General features: G+C 38.9%; 2 protein-coding genes across 2 annotated transcripts; both read right to left on the bottom strand.

Moving 5' to 3' along the window:
• Positions 1 to 5,913: 5,913 nt before the first annotated feature.
• LOC136250981 (small cysteine and glycine repeat-containing protein 3-like) lies at positions 5,914 to 6,930 on the bottom strand. The gene is made up of 3 exons (XM_066043340.1): positions 6,587 to 6,930; positions 6,368 to 6,535; positions 5,914 to 6,311 (listed from the first exon to the last, which is right to left on the bottom strand). The coding sequence occupies exons 1-3, from the start codon at positions 6,789 to 6,791 to the stop codon at positions 6,151 to 6,153; spliced, it is 534 nt and encodes a 177-aa protein (XP_065899412.1). The 5' UTR covers positions 6,792 to 6,930; the 3' UTR covers positions 5,914 to 6,150.
• A 2,373-nt stretch (positions 6,931 to 9,303) lies between these two features.
• LOC136250980 (85/88 kDa calcium-independent phospholipase A2-like) lies at positions 9,304 to 26,156 on the bottom strand. The gene is made up of 7 exons (XM_066043339.1): positions 25,274 to 26,156; positions 24,948 to 25,163; positions 24,493 to 24,868; positions 16,770 to 16,941; positions 16,635 to 16,720; positions 10,763 to 11,157; positions 9,304 to 9,612 (listed from the first exon to the last, which is right to left on the bottom strand). Exons 1-7 carry the CDS (start codon positions 25,973 to 25,975, stop codon positions 9,397 to 9,399), a joined length of 2,163 nt encoding a protein of 720 aa, XP_065899411.1. The 5' UTR covers positions 25,976 to 26,156; the 3' UTR covers positions 9,304 to 9,396.
• Between the last annotated feature and the right edge of the window lie 70 nt (positions 26,157 to 26,226).

Here is a 26,226-nt window from a genome sequence, read left to right as displayed (position 1 = left end):
CTGCTCCCTGATTCTCTACTAACCGTAATCCTCACAAGTATTTATTAATTGCGCAAACAATCCAACTCCAATGAGATATTAAGTGATTTGAAAACTAATTTCTGCAGCAGCATTACCAACAAACAAACCCAACATAAAGTTTTTCTGGTTACCCATTCAATTGACATTATTATAGGGACAAAATTACATTTAAATGAATCTATCCTAAGCTTTGAGATTTGGTTTTCAGGCATCTCTGGTGGTAGTGTACTTGTTTCAATTAAGAATTCCATTCCTTGTACCCAATAGAAGATAATTCAACTACTGAAATAATCTGGGCTGATGTTCAGATCTGTAAAAACAATGACTTTATCGTTGAAATAAATCAAAGACCACCCCAAACCTTAGGTCCCTTTTCAAAACTTGCAGGAAATTATGCATACTCGAGCTCCTACCAAGAACTTGTATCAGAATTCACCTTCCTTGGCTGTCTAGTGCTTTAGAACGGCTTGTATGCAAAAAGCAAAGAGTCTACAGATGAGCAAAGTGCTATTGTCAGGAAACAGACTGTTTGGAATACAAATCTTTACAAAAAGAAGTGGATCACAAACTTTAGTACCAACATAAATCATACCTGTCAAATCTAATTTCTGCACTAAACAGTATCAAAAGTCTTATATGGCATTACATTAAGTACAGAGTAGCTCATTCTAGGCTTCTTTACAAATTGAATTATTATGGTATAAGAGGAAATATCTTGCATTGGTTAGAGTCCTTCCTTCGTGGTCATACTCAGTAGATTGTGGTGGAAGGCTCAAAATCGTCTATATATGTCTGGTGTCCGCAAGGATCTGAACTTGGTTCTGTGCTATTCTTAGTGATATTGTAACAAGCATCAAAAGTGAAATTAGATAATAACATTTATTTATTTATTTATTGTTACTGGGCAGATGGCAATTGCCGATGCACCCAGGGGGCGATCAATACCCCAAAGAAATCACACATACACATAAAATATACAGCAGACAATTAGATAGACAATAAGTAATTAGTAAATGTATCTGTGTTTTCTGATTCTATGACAGATACTGGCAAGCTGCTCCAATCTTTGATTGTTCTTGGAAAAAAAGAATGCTGGTAATAACTGGACCATGTACTGAGTTGGATAAAGTGGTGAGTGGTGGTGTCTGGTGGAATGTTGAGTTGACAAGAAATATGGTGGAATGGATAATCTTGATAAGTTGTTGATCCCTTTATACAATGTTTGTACCATTCTACTTTATACAACCATAGCTACACCCAATAACCATAAAATGCTTCGAAACGACTAAGATTCCCAATGGTCAAGAAACTGGTTGCTGGAATTTAACATTCTCAAAATTAATGTAATATTCTATACAATTTACAACTCTGATCATCTCCAATATTCTGCTGAATACAGTAACAGAGCACAACTATCTTGGCGTCCACCGCCCCCCCACCACAGATTATCTTGGGAGCTTCATGATTAATTATATTTGCAAACTGGCTTTTTAGATTCCTGAAAATGAATTTATATTGTTATTGCTCCAATTCAAATTAAAGAACATCTACGTATATAATAATTACTATTACCTTCCATTGAAGCTATCTGGGACCCTTATCACCTAACAACAAACAAATTAACTGATACAATATCATGCAGCCAGATTTGTATTGAATAAACCCTGGTATAGGTCCAGTCATTCAGCAATAACACTGTGTTACAGATAATGCTGAATTACGGCCAAGTTTACAAAGTAGAAGAAAAATTGCTTGACTAAAGAGATCATGAGAAATTTATTATTGCACCGGCTATCAAATTGTTGCTTACCACAGTCAACTCCTGTATCATACACTCGCGCTAAAATTCCTATCAAATTTGCAAATCAAGGATTGACATTTACAAAAACTCTTTTTTGCCAAGAACAAGCAATGATTGGAATAACCTAACTATTGATAACATTGATACGATGATACCACCATTGACATTGACACTTTTAGCTAAATGAGATCTGTAATATACCAATCCACAATATCATGCTGCCTCTGGTGGGATTTGCTAATTAAATAATAAGATCTTTGTGTATGTAGTAGTGTGGCTAATTCACCAGCAAAGCAAACAAATTAATTAGCTAAACTATTTACAGTGGAACCTCTTTTATTGGGCAGTCTGATACACACTACCATCTGTTTCTCAGAAATGTCTGTAATAAATTAATGTTAAAGCAAGCACATGAAATCAGGGAGTGAGAGATTGAGATACTCTAATAAAGCAGTCGCCTAACTACTCTAGAACATTCAGTGGAATCATATCAGCTTGTTCTGCTACGTATGTAATTAATTCAATCTGTCTCCATTAAGAGCATGAGTGTATCTGAAATTTCTTCATCTACTGATGTATCTAATTTATTGATGCATCTAACTGTACAGTATATATCTTAATTGCCATAATAATATAATTCAGGTATACATGCATTTACCACTGAAAATGCTCTCTCATAGCATAAAATTTCAAAATTTTCCTGTAGGGGGCATGTCCACAGACCCCCTAATAATAGCATGCTTCACATGCTAGTGCATGTGTATCTATTTATTTGTTTATTATTATGACTCTACAGCACAAATGCTGAAGGTCTGTAGGACATCTGGTCCTACACCTGTTTAAAGTTGTTAGTTTGAAAAGGCACACTAAAGTACAGTAAATCATTTAGCAATATACAACCACCCCATAGGGCTTCCCCTGCCACCTCACATTTGAGTACTGCTCTCCACCCCTGGATGAAATTAAGGAACTGAAGGATCTGGTTAAATCACTATCTGTTGACATCCTCACTCTCAAGCACCACATTAGTGAATTAAAAGTCAACCCAGCCCAACCTCAACCTGAGAATGACATGCATATGGATCAATTTGGTGTGGCAAGTAACAATGAGCCTGACCCTGGTAATACAGTTAGTTCACAACAACCCTCAAAAAGTCAGTGTTGATAACAATAATTAAAGTAAAAGGCCATAATTCACAATGTACATACCTCCTGAATCATAATCTGACAACAGCAATATATATATACCAGAAATAAACATGTCAGACATGTTTCTTTCTGGTATGTGTTTGATGACACTGACTTTATCACAGATGCAGGCTCTGCCTCCAAGTAAGCCTAACCGGTAAACTAGATAAATAACTATAATTATGCAAATGTAATTGACATGCACGATTAATCCATTATATCTATACCAAAATTAAACACTGATAACTGTGAGTAGCATGTGAATTGTGAAGACACACAACTGCAAGTTACATATAAACACACTTGAGAAGTTGCAATTAATTTAATGATAGTGTGTGTTATACATACATGTACGTGATGATGTACGTACAATGTATTGTCTGGCTAGTGGCACAAGTTATCAGCAGACCTTTGGTGGTATTGCCACCATAAAACATTAAATAAAACACAGAAAATAAACAAGAAGGTGACAGTACATTTGAAAGTATCTGGATGACAGACGGGGGCTTATGGTCCCTACTATATACCTATGTATACAGTGGCTAAAATTTTTTATAACTAGCCCTAGCCTGAGACCATGGGGATGTTAACATAACCAAAATTTGTTTTTGTTTTTCAAGCACAGCTGTTGTGTTGCAAAGTGCCAGTGAAGGGGATTGGCAAATGACTGAAGAGATTTCTTGAGGGATTTCGGAATTACTTGTTCCTTTCCACTGCACATGTATTTGTCCATTTTTATTTGGTAACAGTGGCCATCTTTGTTCATTTCTTTAAGCTGTGCTCTGAGATTGTTGTTTAGTTGTCTATCATATGTGTCAGTGACAAAAAGTTTGTGCATCTCAGCCATTCTCAGGTGGGAGATTGTGGTAACATAGCTTTGTGCAATTCCGCAATAAGTTGGCTTTTTCTAGATCTGAATTGAGACTGATCATGAGAGATATCTTGGCACCTTCCTTACCTAGGTGAAACATTTGTTTATGGAAACTTTGGTCATTGAGTGTTGAGATGTTGCAATTGGTGGTACAAGTAAACATTGGCAACTAACTATAGAATAACATTGTCGAGTAGAACTGATATACAGAGATATGATCAACTGTGTCAGTGCCAACTAAATGCTACATACATAAACCATTATAGTCACTGCCAGTAGACCATTGTGTGGTAGGCTAATATATAGCCGATGTACATGTGGACTTCCATGTCTTGGTGTGGTAAATTTGTTGTTGGCTTAAAACATAGCTACACAGTCTTATTCAGTGTTCAAAGTAGGCCAAATAGCTAACCCCCTGAGCAACATCACATGCACTTTAAAGGACACCACATGATGCTCTACCAAGTCCTGCAAAATGTGTAATTCATTACACTTCTAATAGAGTAACTTTTGACTGCTCTAGCATACCTTATAGTATATTGAAAGCATGCACGAATCTACCGTTGACACATTTAAATGTTCGAAATCTGTCAGTGGCTAAAAACTAGTGCCCCAAAGCTCCTGCCTCAACTACTTAATCTAGAAACAACCTTCTGAGATGCCCCTCAGCATTGCTGTATTGTTCAATAAGCTGTAATCAGCATGATCAGTAACATCATTTAGCAACTTTGGGTACATTTATGTAGCTAATCAATTTTTGTTTGAATTCCTCACAGAGGTAATCCTCAGCAGCAAAGCCAATGCATTGCATTTTCTCCCAGTATAATATTCAGTTAGTCCACTTATATTGGGATTGTTGATCTCCAGTCCTCCATGCATCACTGTAAATGCCACATTGTTTAAAGTAGAAGGGACCAGCACTGCTAAATAGTTCAGCCAGTTGATGTATTAATTATATTACTTGCTGACACTATATATATGCAAGACCTTAGTGTATGTACTATTTACTATTAATATTACAAAATACTCTAATAGAACAATCTATAACCTCACAGCCTGCCTTGCATTTTATTTCTCCACATTTTTCTTCTCAATTGTGTGCCATGCTGTGTTTCACTTATCACTCAAGTTTTAGTTCAAAGTGCATAGCTACAACTTTCAAGTATACCCTTCTCAACAGAGGAGGTTGGTCATGCGTCATCATCCTATGACGTGAAATTATGTAACCAAGCATTGCTCTATGTGTTAAAGTTTGTTTAGCAGCTAGGAAAGTAGCGCATTGTACTGAGAAGGTTTGTAATATCACCGGGATGCTCTGGTATGGATATACAATCCGTTCTTTAAAATATTCATAAGTGTGAAGGTTGAATTAGTTCAACCCTTCCTTTGAGAATCACAAGATGAATGATGACATGTAACCAACCTCCTCTGCCTTCTCACATGCATGATGAAGGGATGGAAGTGTTCATATATTTCATTAAAGACCACCTTAGGTGTTTGCCAAGTAGATGGGGATGTGTATTCAACATCCATGTTTCTATGTCAAGAATCTGACACCCTATTACAGTGTTGTACTGACTCTGGTTGTCCGTCGGACTCCGTCCCTATCATTGTGATATATGTAATTAACACAACTGCATCTAAAATTTAATGTACACTTATATGAGTACGTATGCAAATGTTCAGGTGCCATCATCTGCTGTATTTATGTATCATGTGCTGTATTTACAGCATTCCATGAGGAAATTAAATGATGTGAAATGATTATGAGAAGTTCAACTTCAAACCAAATGGGAGTGTGTGCATGTGTTCATACGTACCTATGTGATCTTAAAATTTGTTGTATAAATATAGAGGTCCCACAAAAGCTGGTCCCTAGTGGGATGATGATGGTAGATGCCAAACCCTGATTATTTTGCTTATACTCTATAGTAGCTAGATCCAAAAGTTATGTTGAGTTTGTGCAGGTAGTATACATGCCCTTAAATCCCATCATATGCAACTGTGCATCCTCAGTAGCAAAATTAGTTGATTAACCAAGTTCAAGAGTTTTTTTTGATTCAGAAGTACAATTACAACCAACTGCATAAAGTATTTATACATCAAAGCAGAGTTTTATGATTCAGAAGTACAATTACAACCAACTGCATAAAGTATTCATACATCAAAACAAATAAATTTACAAGTATATGTACACATCAAAGTGATAATGTAGTGTTTACATGTCAAAGTCAAGTTTGTATCCCATGGTCAGTAGCAGAGATGAGTTTCATGACTTTGCTGAACAGCAATCCTTGTCACAGAAACACTTGTCTTTGTCACACTTGCAAGCAGTCCCATCACATCCTTGACAGATACAGGGACAACATCCAGAAGCAGTTCCCTTACATGAATCACCACATCCACACGATGGACCACACTGACAGTTAGCTGTGAAACAAAGAAAACATTACTGTCACAGAACTGTGCAGTCATTGCCAACTTACGATTGCAAGAGCACTTCTTGGAACAGCAGTCTTTATCACAGAAACACTTGCCTTTATCACACTTGCAAGCAGTCCCATCACATCCTTGACAAATACAGGGACAACATCCAGCAGCAGTTCCCTTACACTTGTCACCACAAGCACATGATGGACCACACACACAGTTCGCTATAGAAACGTTAACAATTGAATAGGGACTACAGATTTATGAACACTCACCATTGCAGGCACATTTCACTGTACAGCATTCTTTAGTACAGAAGCACTTGTCTTTCTCACACTTGCAGGAGGATCCATCGCAGCCAATACACACACAAGGGCAACATCCACCGTTAGAGCCTTTACACTGATCATCGCACTGACACAAATCGCCACAATGGCAGTTCACGCAGGAACACTTCTTCACCACGGTAGAATCAGCCATCCTTTTCTCACAGCACTCTTAATCGTCTTATTTCTTCTCCGCCTGTTGTAGTTAATGAATGATCCATCGGTGGCATTTCGCTGCTTTTATATGACAATGTTCAGTGCACGCCACTGTAAAAAGACCGAGGAAAAAAAAGACGCTACTCTATGTATCCATATATATGATGTATCACATAATGGGTCGCACGTCACTGCCTTAGTACTGAGGGCAGACGGGCAGTGTTGTATTCCCGTACACTATATCGTATACTATATGAATACTACATACCGCACTGATTAGTGCCGCGTGTTAAACAATAAAGTGCACGACACCCAGCCGCACCACTCGCGAACAGTACGTGGTGGCACGCCACTTCTGTTAACGTTTAGTAGTGCAGTGTACAATGACCATTCGTATAATTTTATTTATTCATTTATAATTACTTTACAGCCTACAGAATTACAATGATATATGGTTACAACGGATTGGTATTATTTTTATTTATTCATTTATAATTACTTTATATAGCTACAGCCTACAGAATTACAATGATACATGGTTACAACGGATTGGTATACTGAAGGTCCACTGGCAACCTGTGCCAGTGGCCTAAAACAATTACAATTGATTAGCTGAAAAAAATTACGTATATTAAAAAAATGATCGTTATTATAGTACGTTTGCGTTGAGCTGAATCCTCAAAAACATTTAAAAACACATGGATGCAATTACACACGATCTTTAAATTTGGCTCATTTGTAGTACTGCTTGACCCGCTAAAAATATTTCAAAATCTTTTTGTTCAAATGTTTGACATAATGTTTATGGCCAATCAAATTTTTCACAATACAATTCCTATGGAGAAGCCATATAATTACAGTGTCCATTAGACCCCTTTCCCGAACTTGTAATGGAGCCAAACCGTACGTGTCTGTTGTTGACACCTTTGCTGTTACCAATAATCATCTGGTTGGCTGAAATGTTAACTCTGTTGAGAAAAAATCCACTTTTAATTTTTAGCTGTTTTTCAGGATTCAGCTCAACGTGAACATACTATAGCTACAATGCTTCAAAGTTAGGTGGTTTGGGGAGATTTGTTACAATGGTTACAGGGACATAAAAATGAATATACGTGTACATGCATTGTTTGAATCAAAATTAATTTCAAAATAATTCCATAGGTAGTTAAGTTTTTTCTTGATTGTTGCATTGCTATACTAAGATCACAATTGATGATGGGTAGTGCATTCCAGATCCGTGGTAATCGATTGAAGTAAAAGTTGCTATATAGTTAATACACTAGTGGGGTTTCTATTATGTTGTAATTTGTTGCTTGTAGCTAGTCAGTCGTGTATTTCCTGATGTAAAGTTATCAGTCTGAATTGTTTGGCAATTTTAAACACTTAAAATCAGAAACATTATGTCTGAGATGTCACACAGCTAAGTGGAAAATCTTGAGAGTTATTAATCGATGTTTATAGTCACTAGTATAATCATTGAGAATATATTATGTTGTTCTACATTGAAGTTGCTCCAGTTTTTAATGTCTTTCAATAAATTGGGTCTCCACAATACAGAACAAAACAAAAACTGGTATCTGTCAAGTGGTAGATAAAGCTGCTTCTTGGACTGGAAAGTGATATTTGCTGAGAAGGAACATTGTAGTAGTCCTAACATTTTATATACTTTGAATAGGATGTGTATAGGTGTGGTTTAAAGCTCATAAACCATGGCCAGTGCATGGCTAATTGCTGATATCGATGTTAATCCATGCCTGCGTACACTAGTTTACACAAGGGAGTTTACAGGTATATGGCAATTAAATGGCCATAGCTATTAGCTAACCATAGAAAGTAGGGAGACTATAATCTTTGGTCAGTAGCTAGACTTACCAACCTTGAACAAGGCTTCACCACATTGAACTGAGTCTACTGACCATACTAATAATGTACATCACTTCACACTCACTAATGGTTGTCTGTCTGCATCACACAACTAGTGTTTTCAGTGTAGCCAAGTCAGTTACAGTAACATGCAACAAACTAAATTAGCTATGTAGTTGAATGATAGCATATAATTAAGTACATTGAAATGACTTGACAGTATTATGACGACACACTATCTCATCAGTTAGAGCATTTAATTCCAAAACAACCTGAGTCTAAATTTAAATCAAGGGTTTGCCGCTGATTCCCTTTACCACGCTTTGTGCGTAGACCATATGCATCAACATTGCAGTAAAATGTTACTACTTCAGATTGCAAGGGTATAGCAATATATGCAGAAACAATACAGCACTCATCTGATGATGTACATACACATAGCTGGCTATGAATGCAAACACATTATATAGTTTGTAAAGTTAAAGGTAGCTACTGAGGTACACAAGTTCCCATACTGAAACACTAAACCAACCACCATAGAACTGGATTTTTTTTTTGTCCATCGTAATCAAAACTGCCTTCAATTGTATGCACATGCAAGAAAATTTATAGGTTAATTAAAATGTTGGAAACTGGATTTCAGTGAGTCACATTGTAAAATATCTCATAATTCACAAAAAAGCAAAACGTACAAATGATAAATCTTAATAATTCAATAAATAAAATGATAAACAATCTGTCTATAATTCAGTAAGAGTTTTGATCCTATGAAAGTGATCAATTTGTGCCTGGACATACCATTTGGTTGTTATGAGCATATCAACTAATTTCTCATCACTGTTTTCATCTAGTTCAATGGGCATATCCAACTGTGGTGACAAACGAATAAATGGGGTGTGGTCTCTCTCACAGAATGCCTTTGTGTGTCTTACAGGCTCCTCATCACTTTCACAAATCTATAGTAATATACAATACATAGGATGGTTACGATAATGTCTATATATGCATGCATGAATACAGCATGGAACTAAATGTTCATTCCAATATGGAACTATATACACGTACATGCAGACAGATAGAAGGCTAGCAGTTTTTAACTTCCTATTGTCTACAAGGCAATGAAACCCCTTATACAAATTTACGTTAGCAAGTATTTTCTCAAAAGCTCTGTGATGCCAGATGACTAGTGGTGTCATTTTAATCCTCTGTGAGATATCAGAAGCATTTATAATTTTTTGGAGGATTATTGGGCTTAACTTCAAGCTTGTGTGGTGTCCAGTAGTACTGCACATCAATTCCATCTACGAATTTACTACACAAATGCTACAAGATTGCTTGTGGTATGATGAAATTTTCAACGATGCAAACCCAGTCACAAACTACAGTGGAACCTGTGTTACGGTCACCTGGAGTAAGCGGTCACTTCTGCATAACGGCCATGGTCACGAGGTCCCAAATATTTTCCCATACAAATGTATGTATTGTGGTCTTCATTAAGCGGTCACCTGTCTAACGCGTATAACGGCCAACCAAGAATTCGCCTATGAATCACTCTAAACATAACTTCATCCTTCGTATAGCAGTCATTTCCTTTTATGGTGGCTTGTTAAGCTAATAGTCTGACACCACGGCACCGTTTCAATTAATGCGCAATTATCACACTTCCTGCCTTTCAATGAATGCTATACAAACTATCAGGCTTCATTACTTAGACGTATTCAATAGCTATAACCAACATTCATAACAAGCTCACCTTGCCCTTTCTGTATAAAATTATACTCTATTGCGGTTGGCACGAGCCTCTTAATAATAATTACTCATTTATAACGGTCATAGCCACTAAAATGCTGCAAACCACCTTATGCAGGTTTTCTCTATAACAGCCACCTGTATATAAAGGCCAGATACATCTGGTCCCAAGGTGACCATTATAGACAGGTTCCACTGTATTCTATTATTGGAAACAAGGAGTTTCTCCAGGGAGTACGTGTAATGGCATGTACTACGTACATGTTACAATGGATACTTGGAATTTGCCTGATATGTCCAAGCTTTAGGGCTGAAAAATCAGGCAAATCCCTATTGGCCATGGACATAACAATTTACCTCAGCAATTAAAACATCAAACAGAAAACTTCTTGCAGTAGAAGCACATTGTTTGAGACCTCTATAGCCTTGCTTGGCTGTTTGGACAGCTTTGATCACGTTTAAATGACGTAGATGGCCAGGAATATCATGAAGATGCACAACGTCTGGTATAACTTCACGAATCTTAGCATCAAGTGGTTCTAGTTTCTTGTGAAACATTCCACAACCCAGTGAGACAACACAGCCAATCTTGTAGTCTCTCCAACCAGACTCAGTATAGTATTCATGTATTCTTGTTAGACCACTCATACTGGGGTTGTTGGCCTTCAGTCCTCCATCAGCGTAACTGCCACATTGTTTAAAGTAGAAGGGTGCAGCACTGGTAGCTCGTCCAGCTATCCAAACCAGTTGATCTATTGTAAACACAGACCAGATAAAGTATCATCCTTTTAAAAGTGTCACAATATTGAACATATTATAATGCTCTAATACAACAATCATAAAGCACAGAGTGCCACTTTTGAGGCAAATGGAAGTTTTATAATATTTAAATACACAAGGTTGTTACTTTTTGTTATAACACAGCTGTATTATAGTTATATCCCTCTATGAGTGTAATAACAATGACATCAAGTGACTAAGTAAGTAAGTAACTATTTTAAATCCCAGTGTTTGGGAGTTTACGGATATTAGAGCAAGTTCCTGTTCGATTGTGCTTAGATTTCATCTGAATTGTGTAGAAATTAAACTTACACACTAACATTCACCAAATTGAGATGATTCAAAGGAAGACTGCCAGATTTGTATTTAGCGATTATTCTCGATATTCCAGTGTTACAGCTATGCTAAATCAACTTGATAGGCAATCATTGGAGAGACGAAGGGATGATTCGATTTTGGTTGTTTCATAAAATTATTAATCAGTATGTAGATATCCTAATGTTCCCAGTATCACCCGTAGTAGCAACAAGAAATTCCTACACGTACCCTCAAGAATTGATTCTTTCATGCATTCATTATTTCCAAGAGCAATCTGATTATGGAATCACCTACCCGATCACCTTGTGTAAACTGATAATGTTGATAATTTTAAATCTCTACTAGCTACTTAATTAACGTTTAGTTTGTTAACTAATCATGTACATTATACTCGCGATTAAGGTCCGTACATTATACAGTAATAATAATAACTTTGTAGCTACTAGAGAGACACTATAATTATACAGACTGAATGGATGATTTCACAAAGCAGCAGTTTCCAGGTATGATTCATCTTTGTTTGGGAAGGGTGGAGTAGTGTTGTGTTGTGTGCAAGGGCTAAAAAGACTGGCAAGTGGCGATCATTAGTCTGAGATAGAACAATGGAGCCAGATGTTTTCAAGAAACGTTGGTTCTAATTCACTGTAGTGACTGCTGGGACTGATCACCAGACCAAAAATCAACACAGACTATTTCTTTAATGGAACAATGTCACTGTGTAAAGGATCAACCATTTTATTGTAAGATTTAGGAAGTGAGTAAACAGTACAAAGGACTACTGGAATGGTGGAATGAATTTTTAAAACTTCAAAATCATTTTTACACCCAAATAAGTACAACTCTCCTCCCTCTTAAATAAGCAGGATTCCCCTTAAAGTCAACTCTTTTAGCTCACCACAGACAAAGTTTACAATGTAATGAACTGTCAAGTCAGACATGTACAGTAGCAGTTTATTGGGAATACCTGAATTAACCCTTGTTACCAAGTGATAAAATGGTTAGCTAGCTGATTACACGTATACATTGTAAAAGTACATGCACTTTTCTTACAGTAGCTTCTTCAAATACAGACATTAGTAGAACAGTCAGTTACTAGTTAGTTATGTAATGTTGCAGCGTCCTCATAACTAACATCTCGCCATTTGATGGTACCAGTCAGCAAAGGAGCATGTAAAGTATTCCTAACATGGACAGCAGATACACTCCAGCTATGTAAAAATCTATCCAGTAACTTAAAAGTTCCAGGGACAGCTATATAGATGGCAATCTTTAGCTGGGTCATCAAGTACAGACAAACGTGAAGACCGTTTAGTGTTGTAGGTGGCAAAATGTGAACAGAAGGTCTGCAGCTTTCCACAGCCCTCACCATCAAGTAATGTACAAATCAAACCAAAGGTTGCTGTCTGGTGACGGGAAGATAAGGATGGAAAAAATACCTTCAGCACGATGTTGAAGAGAATTCAATTGACAAAAATCAGTGTTAGCAGCTCCATAATACAGTAAATGACCATATTCAGAATGAACAAAGCTTTGTACATAAGTGATAACCACCAACATCGGCAAAGACGATATACCGTATAGAGGAAAACCTTGGAAGAGGAAAATTTGACAAATCAAGTAAAATATCACTGTTGGTGAAATAAAATTTGGCGAATTGTTAGCAGAGTGCATGCCCTATTTAATTAGATTACTAATTGCTGTGTCTGAAGCGAGAACTGGGAGTGCCACGCCTCTTCGGCGCCTGTAGTCAGCTATCAAGTAGTCTAAAAGGTAATACTATATAGACAGTAGATCTACACCCTCTGGAATAGCGAATATCATACTTAATATGGTAGGACTCGCTACCTGTCACGCCTATTTCGAGGTGAGGTTTGCGGATACCGCTTGTACAGCAGCTAGCTACCTAGTGAGGTAGTCGAGGCAGGCTTGGCTCTTGCATGATGCCTGGCCCAGTAGCCCTTGGTCGAGTAGAAAATTGATTAGTTCAAATCTTGGCTTGCTATTTCTTCGCCAGCCAATATTTGGATGGAAAAATTTGGAAAATTCATGGTCATTTGCCAAATTTGCCAAATTTTAATGGCACAAAGTTTCCCTCCATACGGTAGTTGAGACATACAGCTCTTGGATTTAGAAACAATCATATCAATGTTAGGCTTCTAAGTCATAGTAGTATCAAAAGAAAGCCAAGAATCTTAATGGAATCTTCAGGTAAAATTTGGACGCCATTTAAAAATATTGGAGGAATATTTCGTTTTTTAGTTTAAGCGAAGCAAACTCAATAAACACTATATACCATATTTCACTGTATAATGAAGTATCTTACAAGCATTTACAATGAGCCTTTAAAATACGTATATATGTCAGAAAATAAAATTTAAGTCAAAGTTCATTGTGCTGCATTCCACACTGAATTGAACCTTCATTATTTTAAGTTTCAGACAAGTGATAAAGTATAGAGCAAAAGTGTTATGGTGAAGAGAAGATGCTAAAAGAGCTGACTTCAAAGGGAATCATATTTATTTGCTTACTTAAGGGGGAGGAGTTGGATATAAACAATGATATTACTTTTTAAAAAAAATTCATTCCCCACCAGTTTTCCACCATTCCAGTTTCATTCCCTGTTTGCACACCCGTAGGTTTAGCAGGTGTAAGTCTGTACTGGGAGTGGTAAACAGTGCAATGGACTATTGGAATGTTGGAATAGAAACGTTAATAGTTCAATATCATTTTTTACATCCAGAAAGTACAACTCCTCCACGGACATTAAGTAAGCAAATAAATAGGATTCTCCTTGAAGTCAGCTCTTTTACTATTAGCATACTTCACCTCACCATAACGGAATGAGCGTCAGCATGGATGAAAATAGAAGCCATGAGATGCAGCATACTGCATACTTATGCCTGGTACATGAGAATGTAAGGACACACGTCAGAGCTTGATTGGTAATCTGACATGAAATATGTCACACAGACTTGAACATCAAGGTGAGATACTATAAACACATACTTTTATCAGTTACTCTTGTGATTAGTTGCTCTAGACAAAATTTGATGCAAAACTATTTTAATGTATAGGATGTCCAAAGTATAATTTTTTAATTTGGTGCACCGCATATGTGTGTGTGTGTGTGTGTGTGTGTGTGTGTGTGTGTGTGTGTGTGTGTGTGTGTGCGTGCGCGCGCGTTGAAGTGAGCAAGCGTGCATGTGTGAGTGTGTGGTGAGGCAACATAGCCAAGTGGTTAGAGCATTGACTTGGTAATCAAAAGGTTTCAGGTTCAATGTCAAGCTATGCCTAGTTGCTGTTGTCGTTGTTGTTTCCTTGAGCAAGAAACTTTACTCACATTCCTCAGTCTACCCAGCTGTATAACGGGGAACTGGTGGCCTGGTGTCAACTGGGGAAGCAGCTGTACATCAATGGGTACCTGGTGTGAACTAGGGAAGGGGAAGCAAATGCCTAATAGTCCTTGTCTTGCTTAACAGTGTTGTGAAACTTTGGGTCTCTCTCTTCATCTCCATGAGACTGGACAGTCCCCCTATGGGTTAATAGTCTGAGGAATTGCTTCTAGTGCCTGAGTGATACAAGGAATCCCAGTGCTGGTTTGCTGGGCAGTAATAGCTGTGTTTTGCACGGCTGCTGAAGACTTTATTTTTTGTGTGTGTGTGCGTGTGTGTGTAGTCCCACCCGACCTACCAAAAGTCTCTATTAATAAATTTTGCTGTACTGTCTTGCAGGGCCGCCCAGAGAAATTAAGGGGCCCAGGGCAAAGAGTTAAAGTGGGGCCCTTGACCCAAGTTGTAAGGTGAAGACCAAAAAAAAAAGAAAAAAAAAAAGGTCACAACCTGCTGGCAATGACAATAACTACCCATCACCAACCTTATCTATAAGCTTGCTACACTGCTCCTCTGAAGAATACTGTGACTGCTCTATTAGAGTATTTAGATCTGACTGCTCTATTAGAGTATATCAATCTTTTAAAGAGGTATTCAGGGGGCCCTTCATGGGGCCTCCTGGGGCCCCTTTCAGGCTGGGGCCCGGGGAAAAATGCCCCAGTTGCCCCCCCCCCCCCCTGTGGGCGGCCCTGCTGTCTTGAACATTATTTTCCAGTAAACTTTGTGTAAAAGTGCTACACCATTATGTTTCATGATAGCATTACAATATAAAACAATTCTATCATAATCATTACATAGAAATTTATCACATTATGAATATATTACATACACATCACTAGTTCACTACTATATTACATACTACATGTATATAGCAATGTCTTAATATCCAACTATAGTATGTACACATTGAGTTGAGCCCTCAAAAAATTAATAATACTTGGTTGGAATTACACAAATACTTGAAATTTGGCTCATTTCTAGTACTGCTTGACCCGCTAAAAGTACTTCAAAATGTTTTCATTCAAACGTCTGACATATTACTCTGGCTTGCCACTTACTCACCCACCCACTCACTCATGAGCGTGCACATACACACTAGGGCTGGGACGAAGCTTTGAATGTTTCGGTGGTTTGAAGGTCAAGTAAACTTCGAATTTTAAAAAGCTTCATAATGCACTCATTGTTTACGAAAGAATTACAAATAAACGTTGTTGTCTTTATTGCAGTTGCTTATTGATCTTGTGCGATCGATGTTCGTCTCTTCGCGAGTACCACGCCCTCTTTTAAATCATCGCAGTTTAGCTTTCTACCATAGTTATAGCCTTGAAACACCTTATAAAGTGATAGATATTGCAGGAAAACGTCTGTTTAGCCATTAGTTGGTGTTTACCTATGCATGATTGCAATATAGCGGACACGCCCATTCACAATCAATCGATCGCGTCATTCAGTACCGCTGCTATGCATTTTCCAAATGCTTGCAAACTTAATAAATAGGACTAGAAAGATAAAACTTAAGAAGGATGTTAGTAAGTACAAGAAACCTGTAACTTTAAAGCTAACACCAAAGCTTCAAATGTTCGAACATTTTACAAGTGAATATTCGAAGGTAAATTTCAATATTCGTCCCAGCCCTAATACACACACACACACACACACACACACACACACACACACACACACACACACACAACACACACGTATTTCTCTCTGTATACGTACGGACAAATAATATACCATACCTTTCCCATGAGTCCCGGTTTCAAAATTATTAAAAAACACAAGTTTTAGAGGTGTACTATCCATATCAGTAGCACTTATCAGCACCCTAGGTGAGATTCAAAAATATACATCCATTAATCATAAATAGAATTTACTTTGGATGAGTCTTGGATCCAAGTTTTGTCTGCTCTCCAACTCTTTTCTTTAAAATACTTTCCAACACTTCAGTTTGCTCATCAGGAAGTAGAATATCTCCTATCTTATCCACAAACACATCATTCTTCAGATCAAAATACATCCGACGTATTTCATTCAAAGAAAGATCAGCTAGAATTGTAGATATCACAAAACAGAAGTGAAGTACAACAATACATACATATGTCAAATTTGCATTAACCTAAGTCTGCATATATATTTAATGTGATTGTTTACACAACCAGACTATCATTTTCTCTATTATCAAGAGTATATCATGGGGGAGCCCTCCCCCATTATTGCTATTATCTAGTAAGAAAAAGGTATTTTTTCTCTCCACGATGCACACAAACACACACGCACGCACACATTAAAAGATAAACCTCACAGTCAACTATTGTATAGCACAAGTGTTTCATGGGCAGGAAACTTTGAAACAAACTGTTCCAAAAAAATTTCACATAACAAGTCGATGTTGTGCTAATTCTGAAAATCAGGTGCCATGCAGCCAGTTAACTCATCTGGAATTATATTTCAGAGGGTTCAGTCTCACATATCGATGGTGTATGGCCAGTTTTCATTCTCAACAGCTATGTTCACAGCTTTGTGCACCTCCAGTGCAAAGTAAGAAACCCACAATCAAACCCCAAGTCGGTCTTTTTCATAGCTTGAACACGTGTCACAGCTCCAAAAATGGCAAATTTGGTAAACCTCGCTCAGGAGATATCTCAGAAGTTTGATAAACTAGAAAAGGAAGTTCGTGCCTTGAGGAAACAGGCTGACAAATCCCACGCCCATTCTCGCAGTGCAGCTCACCGTCGTTCTCGGAGTAGAACAACCCATCATCGTTCTCGGGGCAGATCAACTCACCACCATCATTCCCAGAGCGGAAGCACTCACAGTTGTTCCCAGAGTAGGACGACCCATTATTGTTCTCGGAGTAGAACAGCTCATCACCATTCTCGGAGTAGAACAACTCATCATCGTTCTCGGAATAGAACAACTCATCATCGTTCTCGGAGTAGAACAACTCTCCATTGCTCCCGGAGCACCGGAGATGCCCTTTCCGAGCGTCCCCCCCAACAGCAGGGGGGAGCCACTAGAACCAAGGCCTCCAGAGAGGAGCCCACTTACAGCACGGAGTTCTATGCTGAAACTTCATATCATCCATCAGGGCATTCAGACACTCCAGATCCCGGCCGAACCATTAGCCAGAAGGCTGACACACCACCTGCACAATTGGCAGGCCACAACTCAAAACCGGTGGGTCATAAACACTGTACAGGGCTACAAGATAGACTTCTAGACCAAACCACAACAGAAGCACCCCCCACTTACCCCTCAATTCTCAGCAGACCAGCTCCAACTGATCACGGAAGAGATCACAGAGCTGTTACAGAAACAAGCTACCGAAGAAGTACAACCATTAGAGGAGTTCTACTCCAACCTCTTCTTGGTTCCAAAGAAGGACGGGGGGCAGCGTCCAGTCATCAACCTGAAAGCCTTGAACGAGTTTATTCAAAAGGAACACTTCAAGATGGAGGGGATCCACAACCTGAAAGATCTTTTGCAGTCAGGGAACTGGCTAGCCAAGATAGACCTAAAAGATGCCTTTTTCACAATACCCATTCACCATCAGTACAGAAAGTACCTGAAATTTATGTTCAAAGGGAGAGCTTACCAGTTCACCTGCCTTCCCTTCGGACTGTGTTCAGCCCCATGGGTATTCACCAAGACCCTCAAACCAGCCATAGCAATGCTGCGACAAGAGGGAGTAAGGCTGATAGCCTACATGGACGACATACTATTGCTCATGGAGTCGAGGGAAATAATTCACAATCACCTAACAGGGGTGACATACCTATTAGAAAACCTGGGGTTTATAATCAACAGAAAGAAATCTGTTATGAACCCAGCTCAAACCTTAGAATTCCTAGGTCTAACAGTAGACTATACAAATATGGAGCTACGCCTTCCCCCACAAAAAATGAAAAGTATACGGGCAGAAGCCCACAAAATAGCAAGGCTGGGAACTACGACAGCCCGCCCCTTAGCTCGTTTGTTAGGCATGATGAATGCAACAAGCTGCATCATCCCCCCAGCCCCATTGTTCTGTCGCCACCTACAGATGACACTATCCAACACCCTAGAGAGGAACTTTCAGCACTACGAAGCACAAGTTATCCTTCCCCAGGATTGCCTGGAAGAGCTAGAATGGTGGGACACCAACATGGGCAGGTGGAATGGCAGGACCATCTTGAAGAGGGAGATAGACCTCACCATAGACTCGGATGCATCCCTACAGGGCTGGGGAGCATCCTGCAATCACCAGAGGACAGGCGGAGCCTGGTCAGAATTGGAATGCAGGATGCACATCAATTACCTCAAACTATTGGCTGCCAAATTGGCAACCCAGACATTTGCAAAATCCAGAACAGGAATATCCATTCTGTTGAAGATAGACAATACCACAGCAGTGGCCTACATCAACCACCTTGGAGGAACAGCCTCCAGAGATCTGGTAGCACAGACAAGGAAGTTGTGGATGTGGTGTCTAGAGAGGAACATACACATCACAGCCCAGCACCTACCGTATAGCTGGTAATTTTCGAAAGGTTTTTATTTTCGGATATTTCGAAGAGGCCCTTCTCTTCGAAAATAAATTCCCATGCCCAGTTGTTCTTCGAAAATAAATTCCCACAAGTGAAAGCAATGATCCAACTTTCGGTGATTCGCTTGTGTATTCCTCGAGTTTTGGCTCAGTACTACAGATGATAATGGGTAAACTGTATCATCACTGTGCCAATAACCAGAAAACAGGTGATCCAGAATGGGAATTGATGCCGTCTGCTTTATAATCTATGCTAGCCCTTGATGCTAGCTACGATCGAGCATGCGAGCCAGTGACTTTATTCCACTCGAAACTCCCTCAGTCTTCTCTCCAGTGCACAGGGATGGGGGTTATTCCATCAGTAAGTCAGTTTTTGGCAAACATTCATGAATTGTGATATGAATTTCCGTTTATTTGAAATCCAACCGGACTTCGAAATAAACACTCTTCGAAATTAAAATCCTTCGAAATTCAGATTTTGCTCCTTGTGCGAAATTTTCTGTTTCGAAAATAACCCGCTATACGGTACCAGGGGCTCAAAACACAATAGCCGATGCGGAATCTCGGCAAACGACAGACAGGACAGACTGGAAACTGAATCCCACAATCTTCCAGCAAATAAACCGTCAATATGGGCCTCTGGGGATAGATTTGTTTGCCACGAGGCTGACATCTCAGTGCCCACTTTACTTCAGCTGGCGGCCAGATCCGTACGCTATGGCAACAGATGCATTTCTTCAGTCTTGGAAAGGACTGAAAGCGTATGCCAACCCACCATGGAACCTGATAGGCAGAGTTCTAGCTCAGGTTCAAGCACAACAATCACTGATAGTCCTAGTCGCACCTGTTTGGAGGGCACAACCATGGTTTCCAATGCTTATGGGAATGCTAATAGATTACCCCAGGCGGATGCCACCAGGGGTGGAGATAACATCCAACCTTCACCAAACTCTCACCATGCCCAATCTTGCCGTGTGGCCCATCTCGGGAAAAAATACCAAGACCAGCAACTTTCAGAGGAGGCTACAACACTCCTCAAATCATGGAGGACAAAAACAAACAAATCATATGACTGCTTGTTAGGGAAATGGCACAGCTGGTGTTCTCAAAGGAGTTTTGATACCTGTAGCTAATGTAGCAAACTTCTTCGCACACCTATACAAGGAAGGCTACCAGTACAGCTCAATCAATGTCTACCGATCAGCTATTTCATCAGTACATGAGCAGGTTGATGGCCATAACATCGGCCAGCATCCAATCATCACTAGGCTAACCAAAGGTATTTTTAATGTTAGACCACCGCTACCACGGTATACCTGCACCTGGAGTGTCCAGGCAGTTCTAAACCACATAGAATCTCTGGGAGACAACAGCAAGATGCCACTAAAGCATTTGTCTATCAAGCTTACCATGCTGCTGGCTCTTACCCGCCCTTCCAGGTCAGCAAACTTATCTCAGCTAGACATATCTAGATGAGCTTACAAATCTGACGGAGTCTGTTTTTACCCTAGTAGCCTAGCCAAGCAGTCCAGGCAAGGCTCACAAATAGCTAACTTTTTCTTCCCCTCATTTCCAAGTAATCTGGCCTTATGCCCAGTCTCAGCTCTACAAGCTTATAAGAAGAGAACTGATTCCATCCGTGGACAAGAAACCAGGCTATTATTAGCTACTATCAAACCATACAAGCCAATCAGTTGCTCGTTGGCTTAAGTCAATGCTAGAACAATCCGGCATTGATGTAACAATTCTCAACACACACTCAGTCAGAAGTGCATCATCATCGAAAGCTGCCAATGTAGGCATAACCACAAATGACATCTTGAAGGCAGCCAACTGGTCCTCAGAATCAGTGTTCCAAAGATTTTACAATAAACCACCAGAGGACTCAGTCTACGGTAGAGCAGTGCTCTCATCTGGCTGCAGCTACTAACCTCACCATTGATATGTGAGACTGAGCCCTCTGAAATATAATTCATGAATGGCTCAGACCACGAAGTGGTTGTGAGCTATTTGGAATTGCATGAAGAGGATGAGGTCGAGCATATCAATGGTCCCACCCACCCACCCTGTTTGTATCATGGTCAAGCTACTCAAAGACCGACCTGGGGTTCGATTTTGGGTTTCTTACTTTGCATCGGAGGTGCACAAAGCTGTGAACATAGCTGTTGAGAATGAAAGCTGGCCATACATCATTGATATGCTCGACCTCACCCTCTTCATACAATTCCAAATAGCTCGCAACCACTTCGTGGTCTGAGCCATTTATGAATTAACCAACTATGTATTATTATGTTGTGCAATAATGTATTACTACTTTATTGCAATTCTTGGATTTCATAACTCATGAAATTTTCATAATTCTTCAATTACATTACTATGCACTGCTAAGGAAGCACTTGTTAAACAAACTGCTTTTAACAACATATTATGCACAGAAGTATCTTCTAAACTATTTTATAGTTTGACTATAGTGTTTTTTTCCCCACAAATTCTCTCAACAAAGCCTCAAAGTTGCCTTTCATTTTCATTCATGTATGTTGGGGATGTGCCCCCTTTCCAACTGAAAGGGATAGGCTATTACTGGTAGTCTACGAGGCCTGCACTGTTGTTTCTCAATTGTTAAACACCTGTAAAACCCAAAGGGAAGGTAAATCTCAAAGCTTGAGGAGAGTTACCACACCCATATTTCAGGTCGTCAAAAAGAAACCACCTCAGAGCAAAGTTTACCAGTGCGCAAGTTAATACAGCCTTAAACGTAAAAGCGGCTTTTACCATTTAATGATTTTGCTCATGTGGGTACGAACGGACAAGCATAGATAGGTAGATATAACTGTACACACACACACTTTTACGAAAACAATTTCAGTAAACCAGGCGCGCACCTGGTTTAAAAACAGTTCATGTGCATTAAATGGTGGGTACAAATATTGCATTCACCTTGCTAAGTATGTCATGTCCATACAAATTTCTACTAGTCATTATGATTATTGGTTAGGATTTTCACTCTTTTATTTGTGACCCACTAAGCAAAAACCAGCCCATTATCACACATTCCTCTAATTCCATTTTATTGCATATCTGATACATTTTATATATGTAGTAACAAAGGAGTGAACAGCCAAAGTTTCAGATTTTTGTGATGAATAGTCTTGGAGTTATAACGCTAGACAGTTAGAACAGGAATAAACTCAATTTGTACGGCAACAATACTGCAAATATATTACAGGCACTTATTTAATTGATCATAACTCAAGACTGAAACAAGCTGCAAAGACAGGTTTGGCTCAGTTTATTCACCATGAACTGGCACAGTGATAAAGGTATAGTACATCTCTGAAGGAAGTCATTTCAGTAACTAAATGATGACAGGAAACTATATTTCTACCGCATCATAAATAAGCATCCATAACTCATGTACCATAAGCTGTACAAACACGAAACAAATACTTTCTTACTCCCAATGAACAGGAGAATCTGGTGATGTATAGGCTTTATTGATTTGAGCTTTGTTTCAGTATATACCGAAGCAATTGAAACGTGCATCAATTTTTATGTAGCATGCATATTTTTACACAGTTTATATTAATAAGTTATTATAGCAAAGTAGAATTTTGCGAAAACAGCCAGTTTTAGTTCACTAGGTCACATTTTTCACAAAGAGGTCAAGAAATTTTGTGGACAACCAACACATGTAAGTCTCTTGAAAAAGTGTGTGTATAGAGAAAATTTTCCTCACCAAACCTTCTTTAATTTCTACACACATTTCTTATAAGCTATTCTGTAATTTGAAATTTTTATCATACATTACAATATACAGGCACTGCCACTACAGGCACATAGTATCATACAATACGATAGACCATAAAGGAGTAGGCGCGGCCCCCGAAATATCATCACCCGAAAACCAGCCTCAATTTTCCCAGACGACCATAAGGCACTATTGGTTAGGTAAAACTAAGCCCAAAGAAGCTTTCAGATCGACCCGAAACGCTTTCAACAAGTTGCTACAGATTTTTTTTAAAATTATTCAATGGAATTTTCTAGTGACTGATTAACGCCTTCAGACAAGCATAACTCGATAACGGCTAAGGCTACGGGCTTGACTTTTTCACTGCTTGACGTCGCTTCGGTCCCGACAGGTGCCTTTTGGCATACCACAGTACGTACAATGCATTCTTCATGGACTTACCAGTCTCCTCCTTTGTGTGCCATTCATCTTTGCTGACAGCAAAAGGTGTCGGTTTGGCGGTAGCACGTGATGGCTTCCCTTCGAAACGGAAATCATCTGTATTTTTCATAATGGCTATTATGATTGCAGAAGTGCTTTTCAAACAATTCTTGATTCGCACTGCTGTGCAATGGGTTGAACACAGTCGTCGAAGCATAATGGATACTTCACTTTTCAAACGATATTAATATAATGAATTATTAATATATTTGGGGCATGCGGCACTATATCTTTCTTTTGGTATGTGTGGATTGTAGAGGTGCTTTTCGAATAGTTCTTGATTTGAAATGCTGTGTAACGGGTTGAACATAGCTGACAATGAAGCGTAATGGATACTTCACTTTTCAGACAATAATTGATATACGTAGCTGGGGTGTGCGGCACCATTTCACATGTGGTATGCTTGGGTTCACCAGTCATAATAAAATTATTTACAAAAAAAGTTAACAAACAAGTACACAAAAAAATTGGAATTTTCAACTACAGTAGGGACCATAGCACATCGATAAAAAGTACGGAAACAAGTTGGAGTAGTCCATGATATTAAATCACAGTAAAACAATAAGAAGTGTTATATCTCTACTGTACATTTCCGTTATGGTATCTTGCACAGTAGAGATATAACACTTCTTATTGTTTTACTGTGATTTAATATCATGGACTACTCCAACTTGTTTCAGTACTTTTTATCGATGTGCTATGGTCCCTACTCTAGTTGAAAATTCCACGTACTTGTGTACATAAAGGATTGTGAGAAATACATTTCAGTCAGATTATATATGGAAATGAAGCCTTACAACCCTTCTACACCTACACATACTGTGTAGTAATGTAATACACTTACTGTACACTAGAGCCAGTGCTAATATCCCTCCAGTGCTAGTTCCAATGATCCAGTCAAACAACTCAACAATTCTTCTACCAGCGATCTTCTCAATGGTAGACAACATGTCAATCAAAATGAGCCCCTTAATACCTCCACCATCCAAACATAATATTCTTTCCCCTCTAGCAGTATAGCCAGTGTATATGGGTTCATGATAATCCACTAATGTTGTTGGTACTGGTGCAGTGGAGTGACAAGAGAGATGTAACAGGTCACTGATATCCTGCAAACCACGTCTTTTGGCTAAGTCGAGTGACGTTTCACTGTAACTGTTGACTACTAGGGCATCTGCATCAAATGCTATCAGTGCTTTAACACTGAGAACATCACCAGCCTAATAATGAAAGTGGTAGTATAAAATGATATAAAATACAATGATGAAATAATATCAGATATCTAAATAGAAAGTATACCTGTACTGCCAAGTGAAGTGGTGTCATTCCTTCAGCATTTAATGTATTAGGATTACAACTTATTAACAACTTCACTAGCTGTCGTTGTTTTTCTACTTGTAGTTGATTTGGAAATTTCTTTAGAATTAAATCATGCAGTTGAGTGTCCATGCCCATTTGTTGTTGACTTTTGACATAGGAAATACTACTGTGGAATGGTACTCCTCCTTGAGTAAACTAAAGTTCAGAATAAATAACATCACACACAGCACAAATACATACATGCCTAATATCTTGTATGTATATACTCTGTGTCAGTAATGTACTTACGTACTTATATAAATCACCTTATGAGGTGCCTTTGATAGCTGAGGTTGTTTTGGAGTTGTATCATGTGTTAAAGATTGTGACTGCTGTAAATAATAGGAACACTCCCATGCACCAGCTATGGCAGCTCTGTTAAGAGGGGTAACTCCTTCATTGTCTTCAACAAACAGTCCAGGGTCTTTATGAAGCCACTGGTCACTACATCTCATAATGGCTCGACATGCAGGCAATGACTCCATCTCAACAGCTAAGTGGAGAAGTGTGTATCCTTTGGGATGGTGTGTGGATGTGAAATGATCCTTGAAAGAGTCACTAGCCAGGAGTATCATCATTGTGTCCTCTGGAAGAGGAAGGCTGACACACATGTGTGCTACTGACCAACTGTTGCCATATAACCTCATCAGTTCCACCAACTTGGTTAAAACCTGTTCACAAAAAATTTCTGCTAGGTGAGAATGAGAAGGAACCTTTGGACTCCAAAAACAAGGAACAACATCCAAGCAGTGGTTGAAAAATTCCAAGACATCATCTTCAACCTTTGAAGTGAACAAGGCAAATCTTTTTCCAATCACTTCAACTATTACAGCATGTTCTTGTCCATAGCCATACTGACCCCTACATGTACAGAATTTTAGTTTCCTGGTTGGATCTGTCGCTTCCTTTCCAATTGTTACAGTGTCAATCAGTTCTTCTTGCGCAATACATCTTACTTCGGACATCATTGTTGGGATAGGCCTCGACCCGCTAATATGAGTTGCTGACGCCAGTCAGCGCTCTAAACGTTTCTGCTTCCTCGACTTCTGGTATCCTTCTCAAGTAAAATGATTCCACTCAATAGGTAGGTACGCCTATGAGTAGAATCTAAACGATGACAAGGTCAATGTGGTATACGATACTTTTATGGTCTACATCATGACATAATTAATTAATTAATTACTATTTTTAGTATCTATTCATTAGCATCACACGATCA

The sequence above is a fragment of the Dysidea avara genome, chromosome 3, assembly GCF_963678975.1.
Source record: "Dysidea avara chromosome 3, odDysAvar1.4, whole genome shotgun sequence".
In the NCBI taxonomy this organism is placed as follows: Eukaryota; Metazoa; Porifera; class Demospongiae; order Dictyoceratida; family Dysideidae; genus Dysidea; species Dysidea avara.
This window is presented reverse-complemented; position numbering and strand designations above follow the sequence as displayed.

Coding starts and splice junctions, on each gene's coding strand:
- LOC136250980 (XM_066043339.1), bottom strand. CDS start 25,975: ATGATGTCCGAAGTAAGATGTATTGCGCAAGAAGAACTGATTGACACT. Junction 24,869..24,947: donor CACTTCACTTGGCAGTACAG/GTATACTTTCTA, acceptor TTTCATTATTAG/GCTGGTGATGTTCTCAGTGT. Junction 11,158..16,634: donor AACCGGGACTCATGGGAAAG/GTATGGTATATT, acceptor TGTTTACAATAG/ATCAACTGGTTTGGATAGCT.
- LOC136250981 (XM_066043340.1), bottom strand. CDS start 6,791: ATGGCTGATTCTACCGTGGTGAAGAAGTGTTCCTGCGTGAACTGCCAT. Junction 6,536..6,586: donor AGTGAAATGTGCCTGCAATG/GTGAGTGTTCAT, acceptor ACGTTTCTATAG/CGAACTGTGTGTGTGGTCCA. Junction 6,312..6,367: donor CAAGAAGTGCTCTTGCAATC/GTAAGTTGGCAA, acceptor TTTGTTTCACAG/CTAACTGTCAGTGTGGTCCA.